General features: G+C 38.2%; 2 protein-coding genes across 2 annotated transcripts; both read right to left on the bottom strand.

Annotated features, from left to right (window-relative positions):
* Positions 1-353: 353 nt before the first annotated feature.
* On the bottom strand, positions 354-18,697 carry LOC127835564 (polycystic kidney disease protein 1-like 2). Its single transcript, XM_052361999.1, is given in 15 exon segments — positions 354-2,954; positions 3,360-3,485; positions 3,704-4,449; positions 4,451-4,910; positions 5,221-5,386; positions 5,892-6,163; positions 10,318-10,435; positions 10,966-11,148; positions 11,967-12,125; positions 12,267-12,466; positions 13,153-13,292; positions 14,407-14,567; positions 15,212-15,382; positions 17,518-17,751; positions 18,546-18,697. Coding segments are annotated over 15 exon segments (3,261 nt in total). The 5' UTR covers positions 18,618-18,697; the 3' UTR covers positions 354-2,901.
* A 1,433-nt stretch (positions 18,698-20,130) lies between these two features.
* On the bottom strand, positions 20,131-23,168 carry LOC127835563 (uncharacterized). The gene is made up of 4 exons (XM_052361998.1): positions 23,154-23,168; positions 22,525-22,695; positions 20,575-20,802; positions 20,131-20,316 (listed from the first exon to the last, which is right to left on the bottom strand). Exons 1-4 carry the CDS (start codon positions 23,166-23,168, stop codon positions 20,131-20,133), a joined length of 600 nt encoding a protein of 199 aa, XP_052217958.1.
* Between the last annotated feature and the right edge of the window lie 1,000 nt (positions 23,169-24,168).

Below are 24,168 nucleotides of genomic sequence, written 5' to 3'. Positions count from 1 at the left end.
TTTCTTATATGGCTATAGTAAAACCTTGTTAACACTCTGAAAGCAACATATATTGTCCGATCTTCATGCAATTTTGTAAATAGATTTGTACCAGTGATATCTTGGACGAGTTTGTATATGGTTCCAGTTGGTTGAACAACGTGGCCGACAAGGGGCGAGGCATTTTTCCTATTATGGCTATAGTAAAACCTTATTAAAACTCTAGAGGCTACAATTATTTTCCGATCATCATGAAACTTGGTCAGAAGATTTGTCCCCATGATATCTCAGTGTATTTCGGTTCCGGTTGCTTGAAAAACATGGCCGCAATGGGGCGGAGCCCTTTTTTCTAAACAAATTCATATGACAAACACTTTATATAGGAAAGTTTATTAAGCTCAAGATATTGAAAGAGGTATTCAGTAACACACAACTATCGAGATTAACTAGCTAAAAATATTAACAATAACAATTTGCATAAAACATACACAATAACAGAAATGTGTCTAAAAATTAAACATAAACATGATTTGTCATAAAGAAAGATATTCGGCCTTTTTTCGATTTTTGAACACAAAAAATATATACAGCTTGACAGAGATGATAAGTTACGTTTTTCTGGGATTCATGATTTTCGCTCCCTACCTATTCACGAGACTTCTCGGCCAATATATTATTCGGACAAATCATTATTCATAATTAATACTTTTACCGTGAATAACGCGATCAAATAACACTCAATATTACAGTTATTGAAAATAACCTAAATACTGCAATTCTAAAAAATAAATCATGAAGTGTCAAATTAATATTGTTAGAAATTAATAGCAAGCGCAAATGGAAATTATTGCAAACCAGACACATGGAGTAAGGTCTAGTTTTTTTTAACAATATCTTATATGTTTCTTTCGTATTGAAAACTGTTCATTTAATAACCTGATTACATGTCGACGAATAAAAAGTGTATTAAAAAGTGAAACTTCGGCTTCACCCGCAGAAGAGAACCCTTATTGTAGCACGTTGTAAGGAACCAATTGCCAAAAGGCGCAAAACAGCTTAAAAGCACGAGACACAACACTTTTACTAAACAAAACTAATATAAAGGTGCCCTTAAAAATATGTCTAATAAATCGTTCAACGCGACCACATTTAAAGTAAATTAAATCACTAGGTCAATGCGTACAGACGCGCGCTTTCTTTGTTCGAGGTTCTTAACTCGCCAGCTAGATTTGCGGTTCGGAAAGTCAGTTACAAAATGCGATACCGTTTGTTGAATCAAATGTCCCATTATCTTTTTAGACATATCTTTTCCCATGCGCTCATACTGACTTCAGTAAAATGACAAAGAAAATCAATTAAAACATCATATTCTCTTAAACTGAAAGCGTTACGATTAAATAGTTGGTGTTCGACATTGTATAGTGTCATGTACTAAGTTTGTTCAAATAATGTTGATTGCAAAATTGAAACGACGTTGACTGTGTATTGTTTTTGTATAAAAGTGTTTTGGTTTCTGAGAATAAATATTTTCTGCTGATAATTACATGCGATCATTAAAATCGTTCGCAAATGTTTTTACATCATGAATATATGTCTATAATTTGCTTTTACATGTTTTTAAAATTGCTTATGTAAATTTTATGTTCAACAGTTATTGGTACACATAACACCATTTCTGTAAGTTTGCATTGCCGAAAACATAAAAATTATCGCAATTCTTTTGGCAGTCAATGTTTCCGTCGTATGTAATTATTGCAACAAATTAAGGTCAAAGCCTAGCTTAGACAGCTACGCCAAAACTAACAAAATGCATTTATTACAATATGAAAACTTGATTTTAAATTCAGACTGAATACCAAGCCGATGTCATACAAGAAGCATATGCTCGTTGACATTGCAATATACAGAATAACTACCTTATACGTGTAAAATGAAACATTGTATCGAAGTAACAGTTGCTTACAGTAGTGAATAGTTTGCTTTGGTATATACATACAAAAGTTAGCTTACTGTTTTTTTGTTTTGACGAGAACTTGTATTACCTAAATATATGTTGTTTCATCTCATTACATTTACAAACTTAATTAAACATGCGAAGACCTTTTAATATAAAATAAATATACTATATTGAATGTAAAGACAATCACTTATTTTGAAGTTTCTTACAAATACAAAAATGAATGAATACAACTTTTTATTGTGTCCTAATTAGTGATCAATAGTAGTAGAAAAAGACAACAATAAGAATCAGCTTTATCAAAGAAAGCATCGTTTTTTGAGAAATTACAACGTCAGGAACTTAAATCAAAATTGGTGTAAACGTTATCTAAAACTACGTCAACAAAAAGAAGAAAAACGATTAGCAAAATAAAGATCGGTATACATGTATATATATATATATGGGCCGTACTCTGTGAAAATGGGGTTTAATGCATGTGCGTAAAATGTCGTTCAAGATTAGCCCGTGCAGTCCGCAAAGGCTAATCAAGGTCGACACTTTCCGCTTTTATGATATATTTCGTTTCAAGAAAGTCTCTTCTTAGCACAAATCAAGTTTTTGCGGAAAGTGTCGTCCCTAATCAACTTGTGTGGACTGCACAGGCTAATCTAGGACGACACTTTAGGCACATGCATTAAACCATTTTTTCACAGAGCACGGCTAATATATATTATTTAGAATCACACCTGGTGATTAACGTGTCCTGCATGCCGATATTACATTGAATCATAAATAATATTAAATAAACCGATATTACTCGTATTATAGAATATTGGTTACACAACAGCGTAGATACAAAATTTATTACATCGTCAAGTGTGCTTTTCGATAGTTTCTCAGACTGCAAAACAGTGTGATTTTTAAAAATAGCATTCCGCAACAAAACGTTACTAACACTGGCGGTCAAAATGCCGATGTTGTGTTCATTCACGAAACCTGACCTTCGCTCGTTTGTCGGCAACCGGCGTCGAAAAATCTGAAATACACACACTGAGTTGTCGTGTTATTTTAAAGAAAGCAATGGGAAATACAAGCGATAAAACGATATCATTATGAACGGCCATTAGGCTGACTGCTATTTAAACTTTTTGAATGGAGCACTTTACAGTCTTACTTTTGAAACACTCGAATATTGTATATCACACAAAAAAAAATGGACTTTATGGAAACGAAAACTATCACGAAGCCGTGGCTATTTGAAGGATTGACTCAAATCACTTAGCCAAGACCGGACTTCTTGCGCTCAATTGGTCATTCTCGACTCAGGTACTACAAAGTAACCGGTGTATGGAAATATACTAAAAAGTACCCCGGAGTATGTCCAAGTGCCTTTAATGGTATTTTCCGTACCCGAGTTACATTGTTCTATACTACTACTTGCCGCGAGGGTCGGATATGAGGGCGCACTGCAGCGCGTTCCGGATCTCCTCTAAGGCGTCAATATTAATGTTTTCGAACCGTGCGTTGTTACTCCGCGGAGCTGGATGCTTTGACTCATCTTTTATCACTGAAACATTCAGACCAACTCTACTACAGGTACAAAGGGGCAGTTTGGTGAAACAAATGGCGCTGTTAATAAATCACCGCCCTCACCGGTTGCTTAATTTCCAAAACCATATCGTCTTCTTATATACATGGACACAATACTAAAAGATAACGTTTACAAGAAAAGGTAGGTCCATCATACAGGGAACGGAAAAAAATATATTAATAATTGTAACGTACCTAATCGTTTAACGGATCTGCCGACCAAATTGAATATGAGTCTTTTCAATTTCTTCAATACAAAGTCAACCATTTCATCGCCCGTGTCCTTCTTGGCTTCATCGTGTACATCATCGATTGCCTCGCTGAGCAGCGCCAGGAACATCGTAAGGACGAGGTAGACCACGACGCCTATGAATATCAGGAAGTAGATCTTAGCCATGTAGGGGCTCGTGTTATCCATCTCCGTGAACCTGTTCTTGCCGATCATGCTGAGAAACATGGTTTGCAGGGAGGAGTAGATGTCCTTGTAGTACTCGAGATGGGCACCAAACAGCAACCAGCCGAGGATGCAATAAATGGTGAAGCAGGCGGTAAAGAACAGACCGAACCAGATCAGCTGCGAGGCGGCCTTCCTGAAGACCCGTACCACTGTGCCGATGCGCTTGTTGTAACCGAGCACGTTGAGGAGTCGAAAAGTTGCCATAAAGCAGAGGATTCCCAGCAGGAGCACGAGCATTTCGTTCCATAGAGCGATGTGATAGAAGTTGATAAACGCCTTCTTGTCCTCTTTGAATACGGACATGGTTTGACTGGTCATCACTTGTCGAACTAAATACATTGCAATGGCTACGTATCCTAGGATGACAAAAACAAGATCATAAACCTGCCAAGCGTCGCTAAAAAACGCTTTCTTTTGTTGCACAATCATGACGATGATCATAACCGTGAACCCCACCATGTACACAATGTATATCAGCTCGCAGGCCCATGGGACCGACGTGCTGGTACACATTCATGGGATGTATCCCATAGTAGACGAACGCGCCGCCTGTTTCCGGGAATTCTACCAAGAACATGTTGTACGTAAAGATGTTGGCTTGTAAGCAGTAAAGGGTAAATTCTAGGGCAACTGCTCTTGTGTGACGGTCAATCCAGGAATTCAGGTAAAGCTCGTTCACAATTTTCTGACTTACTAGCATATTGACGTCCAACTTTGCGATGTATCCTCCTCCACCATATAAATTGTACCTCCCTGCGATAGGTATTCCCCAGATATCGAACGCCAACGTGAAATTCCAGGCAGCGGATGAGAAATCGTAGATACTCTCCTTGTCGTCGCACGGCCCAGCCTTCCAACCGATGCAGAAGGCACCTGTTTCCTCGTCCGGCTCGTTATAGTTCTTATAACATTTTGTTTCATTCATGTACTCGTTTTTACAGCGATCTGAAAGTGTGAACGATCGTATGTATACACTATGAAATGATATTGTCGATTATTTAAATAAATTGCTCTTTATCCTTCTATAATCTTCTATAAATTCGACAGAGGAAAAAGAACTACAATGGTTATTATTCAGCCAGATTTTGTGCAATCCAAAATAATTTCTTTATCGATATGAATATATTAAATTTCATTCAGCTGTAAAATGTTTGAGCCGTCAAAGTTGTATACTCGAGCCTGTATTTAGCTGTCTGAAAAGTGATGGTGGTAGTTGTAAAACTATAGTAATGGAAGCTAAGCAGTGAACATGCACCTGATTTAATTCTGAGTTGTCGCAGTCGAGGTGGACCGACCCTGTACTTAGTCCCTCCTTCAATGAACTGCTGTAAGCGCCAGTGGAGCGTCTCGTTATTGATATCCACTAACGGGAACATCCGGGGCAGCACCGTCTTGTTGAGCCATTCAAAGTAATCCTGTTGCTTTTTTTATCTACAATACACATATTTCATCAAGTCTCGTTGTTCGTGACTTTAAATGTGCTATCTCTGTAGATATCTACATATAACGCGATTGGTTTAAACATATTTATTTCTTATGGCAAGTACAATATATACAGATCTTACACAATATAAGCAGAAAAGGATTGAAACGAAAAAAGCAAGTTCTTATATAGTTTCTCTCCTTAGGATTAATATTTACACATGGAGGTGGCAGTGTTTAAAGACTACAAATTTCATGATATATGCCAGAAGTAACAAAACGGGATATAAACATTAAAAAAAACAAGAGATGTGTTTGTCAGAAACACAATGCCCAAAACGCGATTTATAAATCGAATTTTTTATATGAAATAGGATGAACACTCAAGACAAAACAAAAAAAGATCCATTAAAAAATAAAAAACATAGCAAATAAACGTATGACTAATTTTAAGTCTGCAACAATAAGAAGGCATACTGCTCACGAATGCATATATGTACCAACCTCGGTAAATTTCGGTAACTCATGTTCAGTTTGATGAGGTGGTGGGTTATTTTTATTGGGAGGTGCAATGAATGCATCCATAGTTTCCTTGTAAATAAGGTAGGAGCGTCCGTCACGGTTACTGTAGGCGATACTGAAGATTATCCAGCACATGAGGAGGTTTATTATGGTGTCCCGGATCGTCCTGTTCATTTGCAGCTCCTTCTGCCGCAGACGCTTGGCTTTCTTCAGATGCCCCTTGTCCAGAGGGGGCGCTGCGAGCCGCATACCGCCTGCAGGCGACATTGTATGAACACGGTGTCGCATGGAATAGTATTATATGGATGGTATGGTTTCACATGCAAATGACACCATGTGCTTTTTAAAGGTATCACAACCTTGCTTTTAGACGACACTGTTTTTTATAGATAGCATGGTATCGCTTGCAAAAGAAATAATAGTGAGATATTTAAAAAAGTAAAGTTTCATGTAGAAAACAGTAAGATCTTTAAAAAAGGAAAGCTTCCTTCAGAAAATAGGTAGATCTTTAAAAAGGTAAAGCTTCCTGCAGACAACGGTGTTCTTGCACGACGACATTGTATACAGATCTATAGATAAAGTATAAGCTACGTACACGACGCTGTTTTTATAAATAACACGGTTCTTCCCGCAGTTGGAAAAAGTTTCCGATATATCGTTGTTTATCGACAAATACAAATATTTGAAATTGTGATGCTTGGAATAAAACTACGCGCGCGTTTGCATAATGTCGCCGGCAGACAACATTGTAAATAACAGAGAACAAGGTGCCGCGTGCAGACAGTATTGAAGGCATGGTTGATAAGGATAACATGGTGTCAAATGTATTGTAAATAACATGGTTAATAAGGATAACATGGTATCAAATGTATTGTAAATAACATGGTTAATAAGGATAACATGGTGTCAAATGTATTGTAAATAACATGGTTAATAAGGATAACATGGTATCAAATGTATTGTAAATAACATGGTTAATAAGGATAACATGGTATCAAATGTATTGTAAATAACATGGTTAATAAGGATAACATGGTGTCAAATGTATTGTTAATAACAGAGAACAAGGTGCCACGTGCAGACGGTATTGAAGGCATGGTTAATAAGGATAACATGGTGTCAAATGTATTGTAAATAACATGGTTAATAAGGATAACATGGTATCAAACGCATTGTAAATAACATGGTTAATAAGGATAACATGGTGTCAAATGTATTGTTAATAACAAAGAACAAGGTGCCACGTGCAGACAGTATTGAAGGCATGGTTAATAAGGATAACATGGTGTCAAATGTATTGTTAATAACAGAGAACAAGGTGCCACGTGCAGACAGTATTGAAGGCATGGTTAATACGGATAACATGGTGTCAAATGTATTGTAAATAACATGGTTAATAAGGATAACATGGTGTCAAATGTATTGTAAATAACAGAGAACAAGGTGTCACGTGCAGACAGTATTAAAGGCATGGTTAATACGGATAACATGGTATCAAATGTATTGTAAATAACATGGTTAATAAGGATAACATGGTGTAAAATGTATTGTAAATAACAGAGAACAAGGTGCCACGTGCAGACAGTATTGAAGGCATGGTTAATAAGGATAACATGGTGTCAAATGTATTGTTAATAACAGAGAACAAGGTGCCGCGTGCAGACAGTATTGAAGGCATGGTTAATAAGGATAACATGGTGTCAAATGTATTGTTAATAACATGGTGCCAAATGTATTGTTAATAACAGAGAACAAGGTGCCACGTGCAGACAGTATTGAAGGCATGGTTAATAAGGATAACATGGTGCCAAATATATTGTTAATAACAGAGAACAAGGTGCCGCGTGCAGACAGTATTGAAGGCATGGTTAATAAGGATAACATGGTGCCAAATGTATTGTTAATAACAGAGAACAAGGTGCCGCGTACAGACAGTATTGAAGGCATGGTTAATAAGGATAACATGGTGTCAAATGTATTGTTAATAACAGAGAACAAGGTGCCACGTGCAGACAGTATTGAAGGCATGGTTAATAAGGATAACATGGTGTCAAATATATTGTTAATAACAGAGAACAAGGTGCCACGTGCAGACAGTATTGAAGGCATGGTTAATAAGGATAACATGGTGTCAAATGTATTGTAAATAACAGAGAACAAGGTGCCTCGTGCAGACAGTATTGAAGGCATAGTTAATAAGGATAACATGGTGCCAAATGTATTGTAAATAACAGAGAACAAGGTGCCACGTGCAGACAGTATTGAAGGCATGGTGAATAAGGATAACATGGTGTCAAATATATTGTAAATAACAGAGAACAAGGTGCCACGTGCAGACAGTATTGAAGGCATGGTAAATAAGGATAACATGGTGTCAAATGTATTGTTAATAACATGGTGTCAAATGTATTGTAAATAACAGAGAACAAGGTGCCACGTGCAGACAGTATTGAAGGCATGGTTAATAAGGATAACATGGTGTCAAATGTATTGTTAATAACATGGTGCCAAATGTATTGTAAATAACAGAGAACAAGGTGCCGCGTGCAGACAGTATTGAAGGCATGGTTAATAAGGATAACATGGTGTCAAATATATTGTTAATAACAGAGAACAAGGTGCCGCGTGCAGACAGTATTGAAGGCATGGTTAATAAGGATAACATGGTGCCAAATGTATTGTTAATAACAGAGAACAAGGTGCCACGTGCAGACAGTATTGAAGGTATGGTTAATAAGGATAACATGGTGCCAAATATATTGTTAATAACAGAGAACAAGGTGCCGCGTGCAGACAGTATTGAAGGCATGGTTAATAAGGATAACATGGTGCCAAATGTATTGTTAATAACAGAGAACAAGGTGCCGCGTGCAGACAGTATTGAAGGCATGGTTAATAAGGATAACATGGTGTCAACTATATTGTTAATAACAGAGAACAAGGTGCCACGTGCAGACAGTATTGAAGGCATGGTTAATAAGGATAACATGGTGTCAAATGTATTGTTAATAACATGGTGTCAAATGTATTGTTAATAACAGAGAACAAGGTGCCACGTGCAGACAGTATTGAAGGCATGGTTAATAAGGATAACATGGTGTCAAATATATTGTTAATAACAGAGAACAAGGTGCCACGTGCAGACAGTATTGAAGGCATGGTTAATAAGGATAACATGGTGCCAAATGTATTGTAAATAACAGAGAACAAGGTGCCACGTGCAGACAGTATTGAAGGCATAGTTAATAAGGATAACATGGTGTCAAATGTATTGTTAATAACAGAGAACAAGGTGCCGCGTGCAGACAGTATTGAAGGCATGGTTAATAAGGATAACATGGTGCCAAATGTATTGTTAATAACAGAGAACAAGGTGCCACGTGCAGACAGTATTGAAGGCATGGTTAATAAGGATAACATGGTGTCAAATGTATTGTTAATAACATGGTGTCAAATGTATTGTTAATTACAGAGAACAAGGTGCCACGTGCAGACAGTATTGAAGGCATGGTTAATAAGGATAACATGGTGCCAAATGTATTGTAAATAACAGAGAACAAGGTGCCACGTGCAGACAGTATTGAAGGCATGGTTAATAAGGATAACGTGGTGTCAAATGTATTGTTAATAACATGGTGTCAAATGTATTGTAAATAACAGAGAACAAGGTGCCACGTGCAGACAGTATTGACGGCATGGTTAATAAGGATAACATGGTGTCAAATATATTGTAAATAACAGAGAACAAGGTGCCACGTGAAGACAGTATTGAAGGCATGGTTAATAAGGATAACATGGTGTCAATTGTATTGTTAATAACAGAGAACAATGTGCCACGTGCAGACAGTATTGAAGGCATGGTTAATAAGGATAACATGGTGTCAAATGTATTGATAATAACATGGTGTCAAATGTATTGTAAATAACAGAGAACAAGGTGCCACGTGCAGACAGTATTGAAGGCATGGTTAATAAGGATAACATGGTGTCAAATATATTGTAAATAACAGAGAACAATGTGCCACGTGCAGACAGTATTGAAGGCATGGTTAATAAGGATAACATGGTGTCAAATGTATTGTTAATAACATGGTGTCAAATGTATTGTAAATAACAGAGAACAAGGTGCCACGTGCAGACAGTATTGAAGGCATAGTTAATAAGGATAACATGGTGTCAAATATATTGTAAATAACAGAGAACAAGGTGCCACGTGAAGACAGTATTGAAGGCATGGTTAATAAGGATAACATGGTGTCAATTGTATTGTTAATAACAGAGAACAATGTGCCACGTGCAGACAGTATTGAAGGCATGGTTAATAAGGATAACATGGTGTCAAATGTATTGTTAATAACATGGTGTAGCTAATATCTAAAGCATTATTTAAGTTAAAATAAAAGATTACCAGACCGTCCCCTGAGACTGTTCGAGTACTTCTTCATGATGGTGCTTCTGTCGATGATCGCCTTGGAGTCGGAGTTCGAACGGAATACGATCGTGAACACCAAAGTCATCAACACCACCTGCAGTATGCAAATGCATGTGCGTAAAATATCGTCCCAGATCAGCCTGTGCAGTCAGCACAGGCTAATCAATGACGACACTTTCCACCTTTACTGGATTTTCGTTTATATGAAACCTCCTTTAAACGAAAAACGCAATAAAAGCGGAAAGTGTAAAATCAGTGCTTGAAGATCAGTTTAATCATGCGCTTTTTGACGTTTATAATGCGCGAACTTTTTTGACAAACTTTTTGGAAAAAGTAAAAAACACAACATATTCATAAAGGCTGCAGTTTGAAAGCAATTTAGATTAATGTTTTCCAACTAGACCTATCGGCAGACAAATATGTTTAAAACTTTGAAGAAAATATTGCCGAACGCTTACATGCAAACAATAAAACAACAACATTTAAGACCAGGTATATTCAGTCTGACCGTAAAGTGTTTGAGCAAAGTGTCGTTCCAGATAAGCCAGTGAAGTCCACACAGGCTAATCCGGGACGACACTTTCCACTTGAAGTGTGCATGAAGTCGGCCTAGGCTATGGTTACCTTGACGGGGTCAAGACAGAATATGGACTCAAAGCAGGAGAGGAAGAAGCTGGTGAGCCACTCTTCTGACTTCTTCTTGCCCCATTCCATGCTGTAGAGCATGATGAAGAAAGCGCATAGGAACCATATGAGGAAAACCAGGAACCAGGCGAGGTACGTGCACTGGTACGGCAGCTTCAGGCCCTGACAACAAGCGCAAACGCATGTTCGGAGAGTGTTTTCCCAGATAAGCCTGTATAGTTCGCAACGGATAATAAAGGATAACACTTTCCGCATTTACTGGATTTTCGTTTCGAAGAAACCTCATTAAAAAGAATAAATCCATATAGGCAGAAGGGGTCGTCCTTCATCGACCTGTGCAGACTACACAGGCTAATCTGTGAGGACACTTTACACAAATGCATAAAGCTAAGTTTCGGTCATTCAGATTTGTGTTTGCATTTGTGTTGTGTTCGACCAGTAAGCTACAATTTTGAAGTTTTCCGTAGGGCTTCATTGCCGGTTAACAAAACGGCAATGGGCTGTTTATTGGCCGATTAAGGTATGCATCGAGAAACACATTTAACAATGCTAACTAAAGGATCGAGATTTCATCTTGTGATATTTATTTAAACGTAAAACCACGATAATGGTGATGTTTCGAAGAACGGTAAATATAATTAGCATTGCTTATTCGTAAAATGTCGAGATATTGTTAAAGGCGTCCGTGATTGATAATCGCCATCTACTGATTGTCAGTATTTTTTCTACTTGATCTGTAAGCTCGCCATTGGCCACAGTTAGATATAAATTATCAGGTGAATTATAAACACGAGGAACAAACCAATTAGACAAATAAGCTATTTCAGCTTCAAGGGCGTTGATACATTCTACTAAATTCAATATTTCAGTGTTCATGGATATGAAGGGGCGATTGTGTTATACCATATCACGATTCTTATTTTGTGTTTACCTCTAGTATAAACACACTACAGACGTTAACAAGAAAAGGGGTAAAATACCAACCTGCGTTGAAGAGTATCCTTTCTGGACAAGACACTTTTCCAGCTGAACTCTGCGCTGGTGCTGTTTTTCGAGCAAGGCGTGGAGAGTTTGAAGATGAGGATGAGGAGGATAGTGGGCGGTGTCACAATCAGCGCCGAGATGAAAGAGGTGTATACCTACAAAGATCATATAATTAAGCCTCGTTCTGGTAAAACTGAGCTTAAAGCATCCGCGTAAAGTGTCGTACCAGATTAGCCTGTGCAGTCAATGTATGTCCCCTCCCCCTCTAAAAGCAAGAATAATTCCACTGTACACACCTGTTTCAACGAAAATCGGAAAGGCCCAATTTGGATGTCCGCGCCATCCTCTATGTCTCCGTCCTTGCCCTCTGCCCCGAAGAACATGGCGTTGGCAATCATACTGAGCATGATGAATGCCAGGGCGCAGGAAACCCGCTGAGAGCGCGTGAAGTTGCTGGTCTGCGGCCGGTATGCGATAGATACCCACATGTGACTCTCTGTACATCGTGTAGGCAGGGATATAGAAAGAATTAACACTAAGAATTTAACCGTAACGAGGTCTTGTAATTGTACTAACCAAAAGATTTTTTAAATATGCTAACGGAGAGATACAAACAAATAGATTGCCATTTATTCGTGCTCGGTTTGATGCATCGAAACTGTCTGATAATAATATTATGGTGATTCTACCATTGCTGAGATTTGTTACACTTATTCTCAGTATAATACTATTTTATTAATCTTACTAAATTATTTGCTGAATGCATAATTAAATGAAATGATGCCTATTATCATGTATAAATTATGCTGCACGGAGGACTTTTGCTTGTTGCTGTGTGATACCACATACACAAGACCGGAAAAACAGACCCTTTATGATTAAATTATCACACCAAGACACATTCTCTTGTAATTTTATGATATTCAGATTTAAAGCATATTTACGGCAATTTAATCACAATGAGCGATAAAGGGATTAAACGGCGTTTACAGCATGTGAGCTAAGTTTCGTCCCAGATTAGTGACGCTAATAAGAGACTTCTATTAAACAAAAAATACAACAAAAGCGGACAGTATCGTCTCTGATAAGTCTGTACGGACTGCACAGGCTAATCTAGGACGACACTTAACGTACATGCCTCAAGCCCCGTTTTTTCAGAGCGAGGATCATATATTGTTTTACCGGCAAGCGTCTCCTTGGCGTTCCTGATAAAGCGTTGGTTGAACTGGTTAATGTTCTCCGTTTTACACACCGGAAGTACGCAGTGTAGCAAGCCGTCGTCTTTCTCGAGCGCCATCCAGCGCTCCGCCTGGAATATGAATCTACGAACAAAAAAATTTGAGCCACACTCTGAGAAAAGGGGGTTAAATGCATGTGCGTAAAGTGTCGTCCCAGATAACCCTGTGCATTCCGCACAGGCTAATCAGGGATGAAACTTTCCGCCTAAACTGGTTTTTTGCTAAGAAGAGACTTTCTTCAAACAGAAAATAGTATACAAGCGGAAATAACGTTTCTGATTAACCTGTGCGGACCCCTTTTTCACATAGCACGGCCCATTTTAATTGTTTTTCTTCATTCGAGTCAAAATAATTATTGAAGAGTGGAAATTCAAAGATACAAAGGGAAACTTTCTATTGATCAAACACTGCAACTCATTACTTGGAGATTTTTATTTTTGTCATGCGGTGCTCTTTTTGTATGGTGGTTTAATCCAGACAAAAAGTTCTTACCACGAGTTGTCATATCATACCATATTTCATTAAACGCGTTCAGGATTTTTGTTAGTAAGCGAGCCTTTGGCGAGCTTACTAACGAATTTCCTCGACGAGTTTAATAAAATATGGTATGAGATGACAACGAGTGTCAGATTTTTTTGATCACATGCTTTAAAATGAACAAATTAAATAAATATTTACGCAAACATTATGATAAATCCCGAATGTTGTAGACATTTCGTGACGTCATTTGACATTGCAACGTCCTTTTAGCAAAACAACAAAATGCGATTGGTCAATCAAACGACAACTAAGCCAATGAAAACGCTTAAAAAATATATTACACATGTGTAAAATAAAAATATTCTTTAGGTTATATTACACGGGAAACATGGTATGGCATGTGATAAATATGTATATGTAAAACTTCAATTTTAATGTCTGGCTTTTATTGTTGAATTTTCGCCGCATTCTGTGAAAACGGGACTGAATGCCCTGTGCTGGTCGCTAATCAGGGACGAAATATTTCGCTTTTATTGAATTTGTCGATTACAGGAAGTCTCTGCTGAGCGGAAATTTAGTTAAGGCGGAAAGTGTCGTCCCTGATTAGCCTATGCATATTGCACAGACGGCTAATCTGGGAGGACACTTTACACATATGGATTAAACCCCGTTTTCCAAGATCGAAGCTCATAAGAATATTGTAAGCGCTTATACGAACGTTTCGTTTCTCTGCACGTCCTGCACCTCTATGCGACTCAGATACCAGCCGGAGTGCTTGCCGCCGCCCGAGTTGTCGTGCCAGATCCGGATGTACTCCAGGTCTCCCAGGCACATCGTCGTCGACAACAGGAAGTTCAAAACGCTGCCACTCGCAAATTCCTTAATTCAGCAACACATTCAGAAATGTTACTAGTATCTTTAAAAAAGCATTTATAAACATTAGTTCATTAGTCTATATCTTTAAAGTGCTATTACCGCGGTATTTACGAGTAGGGGTTAAATAAAACAATGTATTCAGACACATCAATCGAATCTGTTGTATTGAATTTCACGGAAGGCCTCAATTTTTATCTCGCAAATGCGTCTTGCAACGAACAAACACTCAAGTTTAGGATAAAAAGGTACGCTCATATATAACTTCTGATCGCATCTCAGCTATTCATCCAAAATAAGCCAATGTGCAGAAGCACAAATATTAAACAGATTTTGTAAATAAAGAGCTAAGAACGACTATACATTATCTTTATGTAATAATATAAGTGAGCCTCGCTCTGGAAAAACAGGGTCTTCTGCTTGTGCTTTAAGTGTCGTCCCAGATAAGCCTGCGAAGTCTGCACAAGCTTACCTTGCGCTTTTATGTTATTTTTCGTTAAAAGAAAGTCTATTCTAAACAAACTACCAGTCTAAGCGGAAAGTATCGTTACCGATTAGCCTGTGCGGACTGCACATGATAATCTGGGACAGCACTTTAGGCACATGTATTAAGCCCCGTTTTCGTAAAGCAAGGCTGAAGTATTGCCAACCTTTCTGACGCCATCGGACAGCTCCCGGACTCCTGTGTCCATATCCTCGCCGGCGATAACGAAACCCACGCGAGATCTCGTGCCGGCCCCTGGGCGGATCCCGGTGATAACCTTGATGACGTAAAAGTAGTTGTCCGAAAAAAAGTTGTCAGCTAACGGCGTCACGCCCCACTGAAGTTACAGCGGAAGTAATAATTTTCCGATTTCGGCCCATATTTCAAAAACCCAACATACAACATCTATCTAAAGGAGCAAAACAAAAGGACAGACACATTTATAAACTATGCGAGATGCCATATAGTTAACGAGTACATATCTAATGAAATCGAGATTTTTTAAAACATTTTAATAATAGGGCGATTACATTAATAAGAACGTTTCTGATGTTTTGTTAACTTGCTGTTAACGCTTTGATCGCATAAATGGAATCAACTCGTAACCTCATATGTACATTCCGGGCTGGCCGAAGTGCCCAGTTAAGAATCTCGGTGGGTGAATATGTGTTCGTTTTTGTTTTGTTTTACTTTTTATCTTACATGAACATTTTGTTAAAAGGTTTACCGGTAAGTCTTTTAAATTAAAGATCACTTCAGAAAATGCAAGCATGTGTGAACAGTTATTGAAGTCTATGGATTGTGCATATAACTGCATATGCCTACTATACCGAAAGGTTACGTAAAGTGCGTTAATGAAATTGTTTTTGTTTATAAATGCATTTTTGATCAATATTTCAATGAGCAAATACATTGTAACATTGTATCCTTTGAGGACGAAGGTTTTCGAATAAATCCATGTCAATCAAATGACTAATACATTAAAAAGTAATTTGGCTCTTGGAAAATGCATATATTCTGTTGCTTAGTGAAATCTAAAATTGTCCATATATTGAAGAAATCATTACGCAATATAGTATGTCAAGTATGTCACAAAGCAACAAAAGACAAGCCGTTGAAAAAAAATGATTAAAATTAAGAAGTACTCTGGAAAAACTGGGCTTATGGCATGTGTGTAAAGTGTCGTCCCAGATTAGCCAGCATGTGTGTAAAGTGTCGTCCCAGATTAGCCAGCATGTGTGTAAAGTGTCGTCCCAGATTAGCCAGCATGTGTGTAAAGTGTCGCCGCAGATTAGCCAGCATGTGTGTAAAGTTTCATCCCAGATTAGCCTGCATGTGTGTTAAGTGTCGTCCCAGATTAGCCAGCATGTGTGTAAAGTGTCGTCCTAGATTAGCCAGCATGCGTGTAAAGTGTCGCCGCAGATTAGCCAGCATGTGTGTAAAGTGTCGTCGCAGATTAGCCAGCATGTGTGTAAAGTGTCGTCCCAGATTAGCCAGCATGTGTGTAAAGTTTCATCCCAGATTAGCCTGCATGTGTGTAAAGTGTCGTCCCAGATTAGCCAGCATGTGTGTAAAGTTTCATCCCATATTAGCCTGCATGTGTGTAAAGTGTCATCCCAGATTAGCCTGCATGTGTGTAAAGTGTCGTCCCAGATTAGGCTACATGTGTGTAAAGTGTCGTCCCAGATTAGCATGCATGTGTGTAAAGTGTCGTCCCAGATTAGCATGCATGTGTGTTAAGTGTCGTCCCAGATTAGCCTGCATGTGTGTAAAGTGTCGTCACAGATTAGGCTACATGTGTGTAAAGTGTCATCCCAGATTAGCCTGCATGTGTGTAAAGTGTCGTCCCAGATTAGGCTACATGTGTGTAAAGTGTCGTCCCAGATTAGCATGCATGTGTGTAAAGTGTCGTCTCAGATTAGCATGCATGTGTGTTAAGTGTCGTCCCAGATTAGCATGCATGAGTGTAAACTGTCGTCCCAGATTAGCCTACATGTGTGTAAAGTGTCGTCCCAGATAAGCCTTTATATGTGTAAAGTGTCGTCTCAGATTAGCATGCATGTGTGTAATGTGTCGTCCTTGATTAGCATGCATTTGTCTAAAGTGTCGTCCCAGATTATCATGCATGTGTGTAAAGTGTCGTCCCAGATTAGCATACATGTGTGTAAAGTGTCGTCTCAGATAAGCCTACATGTGTGTAAAGTGTTGTCCCAGATTAGCCTACATGTGTGTAAAGTGTCGTCCCAAATTTGCCTGTATCAGGTACGACACTTTCCGTCTTGACAGACATGTCATTTAGAAGAGACGATAAATTCCTTAAAAGCGGTAAGTGTCGTCCCTGAGTACGCTATGCAGACTGCAGAGAATAATCTGGGAAGAAACTTAACGCAAATGCATTAAACCCGGACTTTCCAGAGCGAGGCACAATTAAACTGATAAGAATATGAGAACAAACATTTATGCCTTTCTTACCTTCAGCACATCCAGTCTGTCCTGGCGCCGGGCCCAGATGATGGCAAGCGCGTAAATGATCAGGATCAGGATGAGCGTTGCCATGACGGCGGCCTGGTTAAGGGGAGAGAACTTCAAGAACACTGAACTGAAGTCGATCCTGTTAGGAGGCACGTGGAAGGAGTTGGAAAACGTCATCTTCTTCATGGCTTTACATTTGCATTCAAGGTCACCCATTTCGATGAAGTAATCGCTCTGAGTGAGAATTAACTTATTCATGTAGATACTAATTCATACTCACCCGTATTAAAGGCATGTGTTTATTTGATCCTTTACAGAACTATACAGCGTATCCGTTAAAAATACGATTTGGATGATGGCTTTCTTTAAAATGTTGATTGAATGAATGTGACGTCTGCGACAATGTATAGTGTACATATCTAAGGATATGTATATCATGCGTTTATGTAGTCTTGATGTTTTACAGAGGCCTTTTCACGTTTTAGTAAATTGATAAAATTAAAAAAGTTGTTTCAGATTCGCAAATTTTCGTTTTAGTTATGATATTTGTGAGGAAACAGTAATGCAGAACATTTACCATGCTCGAACATATCAATTATATGCATCTTTTGACGATTTAAAAACCTGAAAATTATAAAGCGTTGCAACGCGAAAGGATTGAATAATTTGGAGAGTTCTGTTGTTGTAGTTATATTTGTGAAACTACGAGGATTGCTTATATAAAGTATAAAATACGTCCATCATTGTATGAGCACCAATGGCTGAGTGGTCTAAGTGGTAGATTTTTTACTCCATGACTCTAGGGGTCAGTGGTTCGAGCCCTCCTGAAGGTTACTTTTTTTTCTTTTTTAATTTTATTCTTGATTGTTTACTGGAGCTTTTTATATCAAATGTTTACATGTTTCAATATAAAGCATTTAATGACAAACTTCAATACATGCCAAAATCTGTGAAAAGGGACCCTTTTAATGTACCCCTTACTTTGTGTCTAACAATATGCTAGGTGTATGTGAAAGAACATAACTTACATAACATTCTTTTCCGCTCCACTTCAAATTAACCTCGTCCCAAATGATGCAACCAACGGCCACGAGGGACATGTCGAATGTCGTTAGTTTTACGTTCGTGGCGTCAGTGGAGCGACGTGTCCTAGCACCGGTGTGATTGCCTGGAATAAATAGGAGTTTAAAGGCATTTGCATAACGTGTTGTCATATATGAGCATGTGCAGTCCGCATAGTCAGTTACTTTCCGCCTTAACTGGATTTTCGCTAATAAAAAACGTATATTAAACGAAAAATACCATTACAGCGGAAAGTGTCGTCACTGATTAGCCTTAGCGGACCGGGCGACACTTTCCATACAAGTATAAAACCCTGTTTTCCCATAACAATAAACACATTTCAGTAATATCGTTTCAGCCAAAATGAAAATAAAAGCAAATATCAGCCTACGTTTAACTGACAGCGCACACTGCAGCCTACGTGTAACTGACAGCGCACACTGCAGCCTACGTGTACCGGACAGCGCACACAGCAACCTATGTGTACCTGAGAGTTCAAGTCCCAGACACAGCTTGCAAACTCTAGCGCTACTCTGACGTTCTTCCGGAGTGAACTTCGCCGACCAGTTGGGGGCAGAGAGGACCTTCTTAGAGTTAAAGTTAACCCGACTGCAGAAGCCCTATCAGAGCGAAAGGTAACGTGGTCAGCATTTTAGAAATGATGATCTCAGTTGAATGAACATAAAACACTAGAAAATGGGTGTTTTGTGTAAGTAAAAGATGCATGGATTCCAAACTTCAAATATCTTCACTGTGTGGAAATCTCACCTTAAATCTTGGCAATTTAACCTACATGAAACTAATATTTAAAGAGATTGTATTAGCTGCTTACTATTTATACTATGTTCAAAAACATAAAAAATATGACACGTGCGCTAGGAGAACTGGGCTTAATGCATGAGAATAAAGTGTCGTCCCAGATTAGCCTGTTCAGTTCACAGAGGCTAACACTTTCCGCTTCTATGTATTTGTTCATTAAAAAAAGTATCTTTTTAAGAAAAATCCAGTCTAAGCGAAAACTGCTGTGCCAGATAAGCATGTGCGGCGTTCGCATGCTAAACTGGGATGACACTTTACGCACAATCATTAAGCCCGGTTTTCACAGAACGCGTCTCATTTGAATCACTTTAAGTGCATTCTAGTTTAGTCGCCGGGCTCTGTTCGACACGTGACTCCTACCTCACATGCCAGATACGCCGTGATAGACTGTATGCCGGGGGCGGGCCGCAGATTGATGTAGAGGTCATCTTCGGGGGCGTCGATGAGCACCTTGTGGTAGGTGAACATCCCTGAAGCGTCCTCCGGGTGCACCAGAGCGCTAGCGTTTATCGTCGTAAATGGTGCACTAGCAACCTGTGCGAAGAATAGCTCGCCATTATGGAATTCACACATGTTTGTTATTAGTTTTTGCAGATAATGTATAATCTGTTTCGATTATTTAATATTTACACCAGAAAAGAAAAATCAGAAAAAATCTGAAATAGCGTTAGGTTTAATAACTTCACGGTACAAACATTTTCTGACGAGTATTGACTAAATGTGCCCCAGTTCTTACTTCAAAAACCTAAATCCATGAAAGAATATGTTATTTGAAAGACTGTTTAAGTTTGGTACCTTGTGAGTTAAAGTTATCCGCCCATTTAATTCGCCGGGCGCATTTAGGATGAACGTCTTCTGCTTTCCTATAAACGCAGACGGTCGGCTGTCATCGATGAGTATTGACGTCTGCTCGCTAAGCTGAAATAAACGTTCCAGCATCAATAGAAATATAACATTCGGTCAGTATTCATAACGGTAACTGAAAACAAAAGAGCAAAATTATGTAAGCTCTCTTGCATATACCATTTTTTCTTAAGGCCAGATATGCCTCGTTTAGTCTGTGGACCACATCATTCCGCTTTATAAATCGTGTTATATATGTCAAATGCATGGAACTCAGATTGTATAAATGCACATATGCCCTTCTGCGTGATACGAGGAAGTTCATGAACTTACGACAACGGACGCCCTGCTATTGGAACTCAATGACATATGTTCCATGTTGATGATCGTGGTCGCTGACTCCAGGTTCTGTTTCAACAAAGCGGTAGCCATGTCCCCCTTGAGCTTTGCCGTGTTGCCGCCCTCTCCGTACTCCTTCGTGCAGCCGTCACACACCAAACTCTCACTGTCATGGACCAGGTCTTGCTCGAATTCTCTCTTTATTACATTCAGTTTGGTTGCCTTAATATAAATAGATTGAAAACGTTATTCACTCCACTCAGTTTGATTGCCTTATCAGAAATAGAATGAAAGCAATCTAAGCTCCACTCAATTAAGTTGCCTTAATACAAATACCGGTAGATCGAAAGCGTTCTTCACTTAACTTAGTTGGGTTGCCTTAATTGAAATAGAACAAAAGCATTCCACTCAGTTTGGTTGAATTAACAACATAATAAATTCAATCCACTCAGTTTCAGTTTGGATGCCTTAATAGAAATATATTGAAAGCCTTCTACAATTTACCGAACTTTGTTAACTTAATAGAAATAATTTGAACGCGTTCTTCACTTAACTCAGTTTGGATGCTTGAATAGAAATAGAAAGAAAGCTTTCTTTACTCAACTCAATTTAGTTAAAGTAAAAGAAGTAGACTGAAAGCCTTCTGCTCTCGACTTAGTTTGGTTGCCTTGATACAAATAGAATCAAAGCGTTTTTTACTACTTTCAGTAAGGTTGCCTTAATCGAAATAGATTGTAAGCTTTCCTCCCAAAACTAATTTGTGTTGCCTTAAATAGAAATAGATTGTAAGCGTTTCTCCCAAAACTAATTTGTATTGCCGTAATAGAAATAGATTGAAAGCGTAGTTCCCAAAACTAATTTCTGTTGCCTGAATAGAAATAGATTGAAAACGTTTTTCCCAAATCTTATTTGTGTTGCCTTAATAGAAATAGATTGTAAGCGTTCTTCCCAAAACTACTATGTGTTGCCTTTATAAAAATAGTTTAGAAGTATTCTTCCCAAAGCTAATTTGTACTGCCTTTATAGAAATAGATTGTAAGCGTTCTTGCAAAAGCTAATTTGTGTTGCCGTAAAAGAAATAGATTGAAAGCGTTCTGCCCAAAGCTAATTTGTGTTGCCTTAATAGAAATAGATTGTAAGCGTTCTCCCAAAACTTATTTGTGTCGCGTTAATAGAAATAGAAAGTTGGCGCTCCTGACTCTACCGAGTTGGTTGTACTAACGAAAGCACCCTTCAACATACCGAATTTGGCTGCCCTTAAAGAAATGTAATGAAAGAATTCTTCATTTCACCGAGTTTTGACTCCCTAATAGAGTTAGAATGAATACGCTTTTTACTTGATCGAGTTTGGATTCCCTTATAGAAATATAACGAAAGCGCGTTTTATTTCTCTCAGCTTTTTTGATCTAACAGACATAGAATAAAGCGTCATTCACCCCACAGTGTTTAATTGCCATAACGGCAATGGATTTAAAGCGCTTTTAATCTTACTTAGATGCCTTTAAAGCAATAGAACGAAATAGTTATTTATTCCATTTATTTTGGTTTTCAATCTTATGTGTAAAGAATGAAAGCGCTTTTCGCCGAGTATGGATGCTTTACCAGAAATGAAATGAAAGCGCTTTCCGCTGTACAAGTGCGGCTGCCTCATGATAAATAAAATGAAAGCGTTCTTTACAACGCTGCGTTTGGTTACCTAACCATGTATTAAAAGTTTTATTCAGCCTCCACTGTTTGATTGTCTAAAAAGAAATGGAATGAAAGCGTTTTACATCTTACAGACTTTGGTTGCCTTAATTAAAATAAAATGAGCGCACTCTTTTTACTCAAATCAGGTTGGTTGCATTAACAGAAATAGAATGAAAACGCTGTGTTTACTCATTTTGTCATCGACAGCGTATGCCTAAAAATATGTCAAATAAAGAAACTAGAAATTATGCATACCTCCGATTTAGCTTTTTTAGCTTTAAACTCGATAATTTTCTGACTTCGGTAGTACAAGAAGTTCTTAACATCGTCCCCGAACGGAGCGTTTTCTGTTTCCTGCAGCTGATCATCCGAGTAAAACTCCTTTTCTGCTTCCTTTCTAAAACGCGCATCTTGAAGGTCGAATACCTAGTAATAATTGTTAACGCTCAAGGTTATTTGTGTGTTTCTTATTTTAATATTAGACCACAAACAAAAAGAAAAATAGAAATCTTTGTCGTATTATATTATTGGTCAACTATAGTGATTACACAGTGTTCTTTAAAAATCGGTTGAGAGGCTAAATGGACGCTGTAGGCTTTTTTTTTAAACATGCAACTGTTTTCATTTCTTTTTACGAACTGAAGCTTTGCCTAATCCGACGAAAATATAGTCATTGATTGTGGCCTTATCCCAAATGTTATTTAAACCGGTATTTGTTTTATGTTCAGCTAATATAAACTGTATGAAAAACTTACCTTTTGTTATGTTTAACATACGATGACAAAAATGAATCAACTGTTTATCATGACAAACAATGCCTGCTGATTATAATGTTGTATGTTGTAACGTGTAAGAGAACGCCAATATGACAAACTTGGGTCTACCAGGTGGACGGACATACAGCCGGACGGACGTTCGTGGTGATTTCAGTACAACTTCCTTTACTACTTGCCTAGGAGTGGTACAAGGTCTCTTCTAAACAAAAAATCTAGGAAAGGCAGAAATTGTTGTCGCTGATTACCCTATGCGGACTGCACAAGCTAATCTGGGACGACACTTTACGCGCATGCATTTAAGCCCGTTTGAACAGAGCGATTTTCATATAAACAAATATTTCCTTGCCTGTTGGAACACCTTTGTTTCTGTAGGTACAGCAGCTGCAGCCATTTTGTTGAACACGTTGATGATTGCTGGAAATAAGTGAGTCCGGCGTTTTATGTCATAGTTGTATAAAGTATAAACATAAGAACGTGACAGCTTTGTAAAGCCAGCTGAAGCTATAATGCTCAAAATCAAAACCGTATTAATATATTCGTCATAATACGACTTGTCTTATTGCAGATGTACAACTTGAAGGGAATTTAAAGTAAAATATGGTATTTCTTAAATACTTCAAACTTGAAATGAACTAAATAGAGGAAAACACACAACAACAAAAAACAAAAAAACAAACATCAACACATTATAAGCAATAAGAAATGAATCCTGATGATGAGGTGGAAACCCATAAAACGACTGCAAGCGGAAATGACGCCCTTCAGGAGCATATTCGGACTGCCCGGGTTTATCAGGGGCGCCACTTTACGCGCAAACATTAAACACGGTTTTCCACTACAAGACCCTTATGTAAGTGTACCTGCTTTTAGATTTTCTGTCGAAGGCGAACATTCTTGAGAATTGACGGAGGAGTCAACAACTGGCTTAAGGATTCGTGAAAAGATGTTCTGTTTGTTAAAAAACAAACACAGATTAAATCAAATGTAAACATGCCAAATTAAATTAAGATTAATGATAACTTGTCCGTCAAAATTTTATGTGGTCAATGTATGCGAGAAATAGGAATTGAAAGTTCTGTGTTAATTATGAAATAAAGAGATGCTTTTAACCATATAAAAAGCT

Source organism: Dreissena polymorpha, chromosome 6 (genome assembly GCF_020536995.1).
Source record: "Dreissena polymorpha isolate Duluth1 chromosome 6, UMN_Dpol_1.0, whole genome shotgun sequence".
Lineage (NCBI taxonomy): Eukaryota > Metazoa > Mollusca > Bivalvia > Myida > Dreissenidae > Dreissena > Dreissena polymorpha.
This window is presented reverse-complemented; position numbering and strand designations above follow the sequence as displayed.